The sequence below is a fragment of the Schistocerca piceifrons genome, chromosome 2, assembly GCF_021461385.2.
Source record: "Schistocerca piceifrons isolate TAMUIC-IGC-003096 chromosome 2, iqSchPice1.1, whole genome shotgun sequence".
In the NCBI taxonomy this organism is placed as follows: domain Eukaryota; kingdom Metazoa; phylum Arthropoda; class Insecta; order Orthoptera; family Acrididae; genus Schistocerca; species Schistocerca piceifrons.
In genome coordinates, this window is record NC_060139.1 from 31,397,534 (window position 1) to 31,411,088 (window position 13,555).

At 46.6% G+C, this 13,555-nt stretch overlaps 1 protein-coding gene across 1 annotated transcript in view; it reads left to right on the forward strand.

Moving 5' to 3' along the window:
* The window catches only part of LOC124776694 (leukocyte elastase inhibitor-like), a 138,891-nt gene that overhangs the window by 90,809 nt on the left and 34,527 nt on the right, over nucleotides 1–13,555 (forward strand). The window contains exon 2 of the mRNA XM_047251798.1: nucleotides 6,736–7,086. Coding sequence (XP_047107754.1) covers nucleotides 6,745–7,086 — 342 coding nt within the window. The 5' untranslated portion in view covers nucleotides 6,736–6,744. The remainder of the gene's footprint in view (nucleotides 1–6,735; nucleotides 7,087–13,555) is intronic.

The following is a 13,555-nucleotide window of genomic DNA, read 5'->3' on the forward strand; positions in this document are numbered from 1 at the left end:
CCGCTAATTCCGTGGTTTTCAAATTTTTTGGGTCCATAGTTCCCTTGACTTGAACATGGATACCGCGGCTCATTTCGCACATGATATCCGGGTCGAAGTGTGGGGTAAGTAAACTAAAGTTTCAGAAAAAATTAACAATAGTTGTTATTTCTTTATTAGCTCTTGACACAATACATTTTGATCAACTTTTAATGTTATTACATCTTATTCTTGTAACGACAACAATGGAAAGGACGAGCTTGTTTCTTCACCTTCAGTTCTTCAAATCTCGGTCCAAGTGGAAATTGCGATTCGCATCTCTTCCTCCGCATTCATTTGCGATCTGTACATCGTGCTGATGACTGCTAGTACCAAAAACCAACCTCACACCAGTACACCGTCGCAAAAGGCCTAGTTACGTACCTGCAGATACTCCTGCTTCACCAGTCTCCAAAACCTAATCAGCAATGAAGAAACGAACTTCGATTTCAGTGTGGAGTCTAATGAAATATCAATAAATTACTGTAATTCTTCAGTGGTAAGAGTTGATGGAAGTTCTGTACAGAAAGGATCTTTACGAACTCTTTTGATCATCTTCTTTTGGAAAGTACTTGAGAAAGTAATCACAAAGTTCAGTTAAATCATTTACAGACACAAATTTCAATTCCTCACTCGACTGAAACTCACTGTCTTCTAAAACCGTGTGAAGAGTAGGGAAATCATATTGTATGTCTTTATCATCCAACTTTTCCTTCCACGATTACCTTTCTGGAGCCATAAATTTTGTCTTACAGTGTGTTGGTCTCATTACTGTGAAGAAATACATTCAATAAACTGAGTTTTTCAAAGATGTCATAAAGATACGCCAGCTTCAGAACAAAGCCACTGTCTACGAGCTTCTGGGAACTCAAATGATTTTCCTGAACATACAAAAGTAAATTTTATTCCTGAGTTCATACACCCTTTTCAAGACATTTGCGCGAGTCACTGTAATAAATCCTGAGAACGTATTCAGCCCCCATATGAACGCACATTTGTTGGAAACATCTCGATTTAAATGACGGATTTGTAATGAAATTTGTCACTTCGATCACTGATTGGAGAATCTCATGAAGCCAGGGCTCATGATTTTTGATACCACTGCTTCTCGGTGAATAAAACAGTGTGTCCAAACAGCATGAGGAGCCTCTTTCGCATCAGACCTTGCAATCCGACGTTAACGACGTCCATCATGTCTACAGTGCTTTCAATGTTGTTTTCTCCACAAAAGAGTGTAGTATTTCAAAGGCGTCTGTTCCGTTTGTTCCAAGAGCTATTTTCCTGCAGAAAAGTAGATATTCACGAAATTTATTGTATAAACAGCACGTAACCAATTAGATACGCATCATCCAACTGAATAGCGAATTCACCATCACCTTTGACTTTTTCAACTAACTGAACATTAATATCGTCCGCCATATCGAGTATTTGACGAGTAATGGCGCTGTCTGACAAAGTCACACTTGCAAGTTGCTTGACAGCTGACTCACTTATCATAATATGTACCATTTCGAGATCAGCATCTAAAACAAGGTCCTCCGTCATGTGTGAGGTTTCTTGCTCTTTGCTACACGGTAGCCAACATTGTAAGGTGAAAGAACAACCTTTGTAGGAATCGTAGCTTGTATGGCCAAAGTTTTTTTTCCGTCAAAGTGTTTTCGTAGTTTGCTTACTAAAGTACCTTGGTTTGACTCCAAATGTCGCTTCATGTTATTAGGAAGCACGCTTTCAGTAGCTATGTGTTTGAAACAAATGGCACACCGTAGTCGTTGTTCATTTTCAACAGCAGTACATATAATACCTAAATTCACGTAACTTTCGTCATATTACCTGCATTTTCATCTTTAGAACTGCATGATACACTCGAAATTTCGTGTTTCGTACGTGCAGTTCAAATTTGTTCATTTTGGCAAATACAAATCACAGAAGGCATACAACAATTAAAAACAATCTGTATCCGACAAAACTAACTTTAGAACTGTTAGATACTGAATAAGAACAAATGAGACATGTAGTACGATTCGGTTGCCATCTACCAAACTGTCATAATAAGAACACTTACTCACCGGTCCGCTAGATATCACTACTAGCGCACAAGTTGGTCCTTTACCCAGAAAGCAAGCAATCCAAAATTATTAGTTATACGAAACTACACGACGCCGCTACTGTAAGGCGCCAACGCCCCTGGGAGCCGTGACCATGGTTTGAAAACCTGTGCAGTATTTTGATGTAGGCATTCTGATTCAATGTGGCTTCCATCTGGATTACTGAAATCACTGTCACATAATTTTCCAGGTCCCAGTCAGGTACTGCTGCTCGAGCGAAGGAAGAGAAAAAAAAGCTTCCTGAGCTGTCTGAACAGGACTGGTTTTTATTGTGCAAGACATGTTGTTCAAAACTTTAGTAGATTATTTTGATTATTAGAAATAATTACCTTGTCATCTGCAAATAGCATCGTCGTGAGTGTAGTTTGGATACTGTAAGATTAAAACACAGGGTGTCCCAAAAGGAATGACCCGATTTTAACTTGTGATAATATTGAGACAAATGTCACTAGGTAACTGAAACAGCGCTAGATGTAATCGGCGTAGTCTAAAGTTTCAGAAAAATCCTCTAGATGTCGCTACGAGCGCTGACCTGGAGCATACAGCCAGTCTCGCACACTGATGAACTGAAAACCAGAATATCAGCTGCTGTGGCTTCAGTGACAGAAGACACCTTCGCTCAGTTTGTGATGAATTCGGCTATCGGCTAGATGTCATCCGTGCAGCCAATGGAGGACAAATTGAACATATATGATGGATTTTTATAGACTTCTGTCTTTTCTAAGTAATTTGGTATGCAATTTCTTGGTGTTAAGCCCTTCTTCCTAATAAATAGTTCTATTTAAAATCGGGTCGTTCTTTTTGGGACTTCCTGTACAAAGCAAATGTGCATTCACCTGTTCCGTTAACATAAATATTGGGTGGCACCTTCTGCTGTATGTGTAGGTCTTATTTAGTTAAAGTCGATTTCGGTGTAATATTACACCCTCTTCAGGCCTGTCTATGAAACCAGGTGATCAAGTGGATAACTGTAGTCATAATCTAGTAGAGGGGCAAAAAATTGATGTCCACTACGTTGAACCTTGTTTCCTGTTTATGGAGCGAACGGCGCCAGCACATCAGCTACGTAGGGAAGAATGTAAAGCATTTTGTCCCCTCTATGAGATGTATAATTTTGATTGTCTGGTATCACTCACTATCAACATGGTCACCTGGTATCAATGATAGACCACAACATAGTGCAATATAACACCTAAAATGATTATTAATAAAATAAGACCTATAAACAGGCTGAATGGGCCATAAAGGCTGAATGGGCCATAAAGGTATAGTAACAGCTATCGTCTCATGATCTATCGAAGATGGATATGCGGAGAGTAAATATACTACTGGCCATTAAAATTGCTACACCAAGAAGAAATGCAGATGATAAATGGGTGTTCATGGGACAAATATATTATACTAGAACTGATATGTAATTACATTTTCACACAATTTGGGTGCATAGATCCTGAGAAATCAGTACCCTGAACAACCACCTCTGGCCGTAATAACGGCTTTGATACGCCTGGGCATTGACTCAAACAGAGCTGGGATGGCGTGTACACGTACAGCTGCCCATGCAGCTTCAACACGATACCACAGTTCATCAAGAGTAGTGACTGGCGTATTGTAACGAGCCAGTTGCTCGGCCACCATTGACCAGACGTTTTCAATTGGTGAGAAATCTGGAGAATGTGCTGGCCAGGGTACCAGTCGAACATTTTCTGTATCCAGAAAGGCCCGTAGAGGACCTGCAACATGCGGTCGTGCATTATCCCGCTGAAATGTAGGGTTTCGCAAGGATCGAATGAAGGGTAGAGCCCCGGGTCGTAACACATCTGAAATGTAACTTCCACTGTTCAAAGTGCCGTCAATGCGAACAAGAAGTGACCGAGACGTGTAACCAATGGCAACCCATACCAACACGCCAGGTGATACGCCAGTATGGCGATGACGAATACACGTTTCCAATGTGCATTCACCACGATGTCACCAAACACGGATGTGACCATCATGATGCTGTAAACAGAACGTGGATTCATCCAAAAAAATGACGTTTTGCCATTCGTGCACCCAGGTTCGTCGTTGAGTACACCATCGCAGGCTCTCCTGTCTGTGATGCAGCGTCAAGGGTAACCGCAGGCATGGTCTCCGAGCTGATAGTCCATGCTGCTGCCAACGTCGTCGAACTGTTCGTGCAGATGCTAGTGATACGAGGCCGTTGGGATCCAGCACGGTGTTCCGTATTACCCTCCTGATCCCACCGATTCCATATTCTGCTAACAGTCATTGGATCTCGACCAACGCGAGCAGCAATGTCGCGATACGATAAACCGCAATCGCGGTAGGCTACAATCCGACCTTTATCAAAGTCGGAAACGTGATGGTACGCATTTCTCCTCCTTACACGAGGCATCACAACAACGTTTCACCAGGCAACGCCGGTCATCTGCTGTTTGTGTATGAGAAATCGGTTGGAAACTTTCCTCATGTCAGCACGTTGTAGGTGTCGCCACCGGCGCCAAACTTGTCTGAATGCTCTGAAAAGCTAATCATTTGCATATCACAGTATCTTCTTCCTGTCGGTTAAATTTCGCTTCTGTAGCACGCCATCTTCGTGGTGTAGCAATTTTAATGGCCAATAGTGTATTTAGTCAAGTCGATTTCGGTGTAATAGTACACCATCTTCAGGCCCGTCTCTGACAGCATGTGATCAAGTGGATAACTGTAGTCATAATCTAGTAGAGGGGCAAAAAATTGATGTCCACTACGCTGAACCTTCTTTCGTGCTCATGGAGCGAACGGCGCCAGTACATCGGCTAAGTAGGGACGAATGTAAAGCATTTTCTCCGCTGTATGAGATGTTTAATTTTGTTTATCTGGTATCACCCAGTATCAAGGTCACCTGGTATCAAAGATAGAGCACAACATAGTGCAATATAGCACCTAAAACGATTGTTAATAAAATAAGATCTACAAACAGGCTGAATGGGCCACATAGGTATAGTAACAGCTGTCGTCTCAAGATCTATCGAAGATGGATATGCGTAGAGTAAATACACTACTGGCCATAAAAATTGCTGCATCACGAAGATGACGTGCTACAGACGCGAAATTTAACCGACAGGAAGAAGATACTGTCATATGCAAATGATTAGCTTTCCAGAGCATTCACACAAGGTTGGCGCCGATGGCGACACCTAGGACGTGCCGACATGAGGAAAGTTTCCAACCGATTTATCATACACAAACAGCAGTTGGCCGACGTTGCTTGGTGAAACGTTGTTGTGATGCCTCGTGTAAGGAGGAGAAATGCGTACCATCACGTTTCCGACTTTGATAAAGGTCGCATTGTAGCCTATCGCGATTGCGTTTTATCGTATCGCGACATTGCTGCTCGCGTTGGTCGAGATTCAATGACTGTTAGCAGAATATGGAATCGTTGGGTTCAGGAGGGTAATACGCAACGCCGTGCTGGATGCCAACGGCCTCGTATCGCTAGCAGTCGAGATGACAGGCATCTTATCCGCATGGCTGTAACGGATCGTGCAGCCACGTCTCGATCCCTGAGTCAACAGATGGGCACGTTTGCAAGACAACAACCATCTGCACGAACAGTTCGACGACGTTTGCAGCAGCATGGACTATCACCTCGGAGACCATGGCTGCGGTTACCATTGACGCTGCATCACAGAGAGGAGCGCCTGCGATGGTGTATTCAGCGACGAACCTGGGTGCACGAATGGCAAAAAGTCATTTTTTCGGATGAATTCAGGTTCTGTTTACAGCATCATGATGGTCGCATCCGTGTTTGACGACATCGCGGTGAACGCACATTGGAAGCGTGTATTCGTCGTCGCCATACTGGCGTATCACCCGGCGTGATGGTATGGGGTGCCACTGGTTACACGTCTCGGTCACCTCTTGTTGGCATTGACGACACTTTGAACAGTGAACGTTACATTTCAATTGTGTTACGACCCGTGGCTCTACCCTTCATTCGATCCCTACAAAACCCTACATTTCAGCAGGATAATGCACGACCGCATGTTGCAGGACCTGTACGGGCCTTTCTGGATACAGAAAATGTTCGACTGCTGGTCAGCACATTCTCCAGGTCTCTCACCAATTGAAAACGTCTGGTCAATGGTGCCCGAGCAACTGGCTCGTCACAATACGCCAGTCACTACTGTTGATTGAACTGTGGTATCGTGTTGAAGCTGCGGGGGTATTGTACCTATACACGTCATGCAAGCTCTATTTGACTCAATGCCCAGGCATATCAATCCCGATATTACGGCCAGAGGTGGTTGTTGTGGATTCTGATTTCTCAGAATCTATGCACACCAATTTCGTGAAAATGTAATCACATGTCAGTTCTAGTATAATATATTTGTCCAATAAATAAGCGTTTATCATCTGCATTTCTTTTTGGTGTAGCAATTTTAATGGCCAGTAGTGTATTAAGTGGCATAAGTGATAAATTCCACCCATGTCCACAACACAGGCTGACACTACAAATGAATTTAAGTCTGAGCACTTTGTTTTGTCTGTAGCAGTGAACAGCTGCAGCCAGCTCTGAAGCACACGTGCGTCGCCTACTGACTGCACCCTGCTGTGCTGTTAACAGCTGCACACGATGAGAGTGGTGGCACTAGTCGTGCTGGCGCTGTGGGCGCCCAGCACGGCCTACGTGTTCCGCGCCCCTTCGTCGGCGTCCGCGAACGTGGGTGGCGCGGGCAACACGGACGTCAGCTCTGGCATAGCGGGACTGGCCACGACGCTGCTCACTGCCTTCCCGGGGCAGGACAACGTGGTGCTGTCGCCGCTTGGCATCGCCACCGTGCTGTCCGCGCTCCAGGTGGGCGCCAAGGGCCCCACGGCCCACCAGCTCGCCGCCGTGCTCGGCCAGGGATCCACCTCGTACCGCACCTACTGGGTGCAGCTAGGAGACACGATACGCGCCATCAACTCCTCGACGGTGAGTCGGCACTCGCCTCCTTGAGGACTGCTAACAGCCTGCTGTCCTCCACGACAGCAGTCAGTAGCCTACTATCCTCCATGGCAGCAGTCAGTGGCCTACTATCCTCCATGGCAGCAGTCAATAGCCTACTGTCCTCCATGGCAGCAGCCAGTACCCTACTATCCTCCATGGCAGCAGTCAGTAGCCTACTATCCTCCATGGCAGCAGTCAGTAGCCTACTGTCCTCCATGGCAGCAGCCAGTACCCTACTATCCTCCATGGCAGCAGTCAGTAGCCTACTGTCCTCCATGGCAGCAGCCAGTACCCTACTATCCTCCATACCAGCAGTCAGTAGCCTACTGCCCTCCATGCCAACAGTCAGTAGCCTACTGTCCTCCACGACAGCAGTCAGTACCCAACTATCCTCCATGGCAGCAGTCACTGGCCTACTATCTTCCATGGCAGCAGTCAGTAGCCTACTGTCCTCCACGACAGCAGTCAGTAGCCTACTATCCTCCATGGCAGCAGTCACTGGCCTACTATCTTCCATGGCAGCAGTCAGTAGCCTACTGTCCTCCATGCCAGCAGTCAGTAGCCTACTGTCCTCCATGGCAGCAGCCAGTATCCTACTATCCTCCATGCCAACAGTCAGTAGCCTACTATCCTCCACGGCAGCAGCCAGTAGCCTACTATCCTCCATGGCAGCAGTCACTGGCCTACTATCCTCCATGGCAGCAGTCAGTAGCCTACTGTCCTCCATGCCAGCAGTCAGTAGCCTACTGTCCTTCATGGCAGCAGCCAGTATCCTACTATCCTCCATGCCAACAGTCAGTAGCCTACTATCCTCCATGGCAACAGTCAGTACCCTACTATCCTCCATGGCAGCAGCCAGTACCCTACTATCCTCCATGGCAGCAGCCAGTACCCTACTATCCTCCATGCCAGCAGTCAGTAGCCTACTGTCCTCAATGCCAGCAGTCAGTAGCCTACTGTCCTCCATGCCAGCAGTCAATACCCTACTATCCTCCATGCCAGCAGTCAGTAGCCTACTATCCTCCATGGCAGCAGCCAGTACCCTACTATCCTCCATACCAGCAGTCAGTAGCCTACTGTCCTCTATGCCAGCAGTCAGTAGCCTACTGTCCTCCATGCCAGCAGTCAGTACCCTACTGTCCTCCATGGCAGCAGTCAATACCCTACTATCCTCTATGGCAGCAGTCAGTATCCTACTATCCTCCATGGCAGCAGTCAGTACCCTACTGTCCTCCATGGCAGCAGTCAATACCCTACTATTCTCCATGCCAGCAGTCAGTAGCCTACTGTCCTCCATGCCAGCAGTCAGTAGCCTACTGTCCTCCATGCCAGCAGTCAGTAGCCTACTGTCCTCTACACCAGCAGTCAGTAGCCTACTGTCCTCCATAGCAGCAGTCAGTAGCCTACTTTCCTCTATGCCAGCAGTCAGTAGCCTACTATCCTCCATAGCAGCAGTCAGTAGCCTACTGTCCTCTATGCCAGCAGTCAATACCCTACTATCCTCCATGCCAGCAGTCAGTAGCCTACTATCCTCCATGGCAGCAGCCAGTACCCTACTATCCTCCATACCAGCAGTCAGTAGCCTACTGTCCTCTATGCCAGCAGTCAGTAGCCTACTGTCCTCCATGCCAGCAGTCAGTACCCTACTGTCCTCCATGGCAGCAGTCAATACCCTACTATCCTCCATGGCAGCAGTCAGTATCCTACTATCCTCCATGGCAGCAGCCAGTACCCTACTATCCTCCATACCAGCAGTCAGTAGCCTACTATCCTCCATGCCAACAGTCAGTAGCCTACTGTCCTCCATGCCAGCAGTCAGTACCCTACTGTCCTCCATGGCAGCAGTCAATACCCTACTATCCTCTATGGCAGCAGTCAGTATCCTACTATCCTCCATGGCAGCAGTCAGTACCCTACTGTCCTCCATGGCAGCAGTCAATACCCTACTATTCTCCATGCCAGCAGTCAGTAGCCTACTGTCCTCCATGCCAGCAGTCAGTAGCCTACTGTCCTCCATGCCAGCAGTCAGTAGCCTACTGTCCTCTACACCAGCAGTCAGTAGCCTACTGTCCTCCACAGCAGCAGTCAGTAGCCTACTTTCCTCTATGCCAGCAGTCAGTTGCCTACTGTCCTCCAGGGCAGCAGTCAGTAGCCTACTGTCCTCCATGGCAGCAGTCAGTAGCCTACTATCCTCCATGGCAGCAGTCAGTAGCCTACTACCTTTCTGCAGGTATTTGCTTCTGTGATGGTGGTTAGTAGCCTACTGTCATTTGTGGTGGCAGTCGGTAGCCTACAGTCCTTCATGTTGGTGGTCAATAGCCTACTATCCTTCACGGTGATGGTCAACAACCTATTATTCTCCAGTAATCGGTAGCCTACTATACTCCATACCCTGTGGCAGCTGTTTGTAGCCTTCTACCCTCTGTCACAGAAGGTGGTAGCCTTCTATCCTCTGTGACGGCAGTCATTAGCCCACAATCAAATGGTTCAAATGGGTCTAACTAGTATGGGAATTAACATCTGAGGTCATCAGTCCCCTAGAATTAGAACTACTTAAACCTAACTAACCTAAGGGCATCACACACATCCATGCCCCAAGCAGGATTGGAACCTGTGACCATAGCAGCAACACAGTTCCAGACTTAAGTATGTAGAACCACTTGGCCACAGCGGCCAGCAGCGCGCAATCCCTTGTGGCAACAGTCGATAGCCTGGCACTGGTCGATAGCCTACTATCCTCCATGGCAGCAGTCAGTGGCCTACTATCCTCCTGGAGGCATTTGGTAGATAACCATCTTCTGTGATGTTGGTTAGTAGCCTACTGTCGTTCATGGTGGCGGTCGGTAGCCTACTATCGTTCATGGTGGTGGTCAGTAACCTACTATCCTTCACGGTGTTTTTTGGCACCCTATTATCCTCCAGTAATTGGTACCCTACTATACTCCATACTCCGTGACAGCTGTTAGTAGCCTTCTATCCCCTGTCACAGCTGGTGGCAGCCTTCTATCCTCTGTGACAGCATTCATTAGCCCACACTCCTCTGTGGCAACAGTCGATAGCCTATTAACCTCTGTGGCACTGGTCGGTAGCCTACTAGCCTCGGTTGTAGTGGTCACTAGGCTTCTAGCCTCGGTTGTAGTTGTCGGTATGTTATTAGCCTCAGCGGGAGTGGTCAGTATTCCACTATCCTCAGTGGTGGTGGTCGGTTCCTACTATCCTCAGCGGTGGTGGTTGGTAGCCTACTATCTTCAGTGGTGGTGGTCAGTAGCCTGCTATCCTCGGCAGCAGTGGTCAGTATCCTGCTATAGGCAGTAGCAAAGGTCGGTATCCTACTATCTTCAGCAGTGGCAGTCGATAGCCTACAATCCTTGGCAGTGGTGGTCAGTAGGCTACTATGGTCGGTGGCGGCGGTTGGTGGCCCACTATCCTCAGTGGCGACAGATGGCAGTCTACTATTCCCCTTTGGTGGTGATCGGTGGTACTATTGCTCTGTGGCGATTTATTAACCCGTAGTCTATGCAGGGTATGTCATCCATTGAACGTGTCTTCTAAACCATCAAGACTGCCACATGGACTGAGAAGAGAGCATTGGAATCTATTCCCTTTACGCTTTTACTCCTCTTCAAAAAATTTTACTCGTTGTTCATTGCTTCTTCGGTGTACCTGGAAATAATGGTTCGAAATATGGATGCACAATGATAATCGATATTTACAGCATACCGCAGTTGGGAGTTTAAACATCGGTGTTTTAATCGATAATGAATTCTTTAAAACGTTACAACATCGATGTTTAGATATAGACTTCCCGATGTTGACAATAAACAGATCACCCAAAAACTGATTATTCATTACAGTCATTGTTGCGAAGTAAAGCCGTTGATTACAGATATCAGCGTTTAGCGCCCATCTTCAGATCTTTTCAAGTTGGTTGGAGTGTAACATGTCAACTACGTCACCTTGTATTTTAGTGTTGAAGAATTTTGGATTTTAATGTTAAGGCAGGCATACACGGCGAAGAAATCAACCTGAAAAAAATCTTAAGATGCCATCCGACAACCGAAACCGGTAATCACCTGTTTCACTTGGCAACTGTGACTGTAATAAGTAACAAGTTTTAGGTCTCTAAAGGGAGCTGTATCTCTCGATAGATAACATTTCTGTCGTTACATGAGTGCTTGTTACTGTTGTTAACAAGTCTCTTTTAACAATTTAAAGGCATTTTTTAATGTAACATAACAAGACTTTTCTATTGTGTCACGGATGGAGCAGTATTTTTCAACACGACTAATAGACGGTTTAACTTTCACGGCTGGTTTCTGGGCAAACACAATGCAGTGCAGATGTTTTCAGTTAGTTATCGAGAAAAATGTTGATGATGGAGAAATGAAAAGCTCTGCGCTTCGTATCGACGAGCTATCGCAACGACACACTGCTTAATATCATTCGATCATGTACTTACGACTTGGAATGACTGCTAAACGAAAACCTGTTAAATACTGGTACTGGAGATTTATGGTAAATTTGTTTAACTGGGTACAAACACCGTTTGAAAGAAAAAGCCGTATACAATGCTATGACACATGTCCAGTTTCGCATAAAAACTCCTTTACATCACCGCACGAACATCAGAAGGACATATCGAAATAAGTGACCATGGGGCAGCTGAAATTGCTCAATAGAGGAAACGCCATGAGATCTGACGGGAAAAAATAAGATTCGCCATAGGCAAAATAATTTGCTTCTCTTCTTGCATCGGTGTGCCACATGTTGCTGGAGGACCGAAGCGCTCCTACTGATTGGCCAAATCATTCGCTCGAATTGTCCATAATGTTCTTCAAACCAATCACCAACAATTGTGGGCCAGTGACATGAGCATAAATGGGTGCAAATGGTCTCCAAGAAACCTAACATAACCATTTAGAGTCAAATAATCGGTTCAGTTGGACCACAGGACCCAGCCCACCAACGTAAATACAGCCTACATCAATATGGAGCCACCAGCAGCTTGCACAGTGTCTTGTTGACAACTTGGGTCCATAGCTACGTCGGGTCTGCGCCACACTCGAACCATACCACCAGCCCTTACCGGTTGAAATCGGGACTCATCTGACCAGGTCATGGTTTTCCAGTCGTCTAGGGTCCAACCGATAAGGTCACGATGGCAGGAGAGGCGCTGTAGGCCATATTGTGCTTTTAGCAAAGGCACTTGCGTTGCCCATTAACAGCAATTTTTGCCGCACTGACTTAACGGATACACCCATCGTATGTCCTTGGTGAGAGGTAATGCCTCAAATTTGGTATTCTCGACGCACTCTTGACACTGTGCACCTGCGAACATTGAATTCCCTAAGGATTTCCGAAGTGGAATGTCCCATGCGTCCAGTTCAAACTGTCATACTGCGTTCAAAGTGTGTCAATTCCCGCAGAGCGGCCATAATCACTTCGGAAACATTTTCACTTGAATCATCTGAGTACACATGACAGTTCCGCCAACACATTGCCCTTTTATACCTTTTGTACGTGATACTACCACCATCTGTATATGTGTTGTATCTCTATCCCATAACTTGTCACATCATTCACCCTTGCACTAAGAACCTATATCCAGACACCAATAACAGCTTTCTGCTCTTTCCTAGAAGCACTTCACCATTCATATAGAACTAAACTCCATCCGAAATGGCCTTAGAAGACCCAATGGTATCTACAGGCCGCCGTGACATCCTCGGCCCACAGGCGTCACTGGATGCGGATATGGAGGGGCATGTGGTCAGCACACCTCTCTCCCAGACAAATGTCAGTTTCGGAGACCGGAGCCGCTACTTTTCAATCAACTACTCAGTTTGCCTCACAAGGGCTGAGTGCACCCCGCTTGCCAACAGCGCTCGGCAGACCAGATGGTTACCCATCCAAATGCTAGCCCAGCCCGACAGCGCTTAACTTTGGTGATCTGATGGGAGACCATTGGCGTACCAGTCAAATAAGAGAGAGAAATAGAAACGGCTTTCAGCAGAAATGAGGGCAGCTGTGTATGGCAAAAATAAATAAAATAATCCCCAGGTGGTGCTTTCCAGGAACCGCCAGGAACAGACCGCTCTATAGCAAATAGCACCTGCTGTGCCATTGTTCGGAAAACACACTCTTCTTATTGGCTGCCGACTAGGCCACACCTACAAAGGCGTCTGCTGAGATTCGTCCTTTTCGGCTGCTCGCTTGCACGCCAGGGTTCGGTCCCGTGTAACTCGCTCGGTTATTCCAAGTTCTGTCCGATGTGTCCGTCTGGTCTCGCACGCCGAGTCATGCCAGCGCTTGTGTCACTGACAGCGCCCTAATTGGGTCGCGCTGCCACGGCCAAAATTCTGTTCCTGTGGCTCTTCAGCCTGTCACAGCTGAGTGACAACTCGTGATGGCACAGCAACGACACAAGGAAAGCGACTACAATAACAGGTAAACT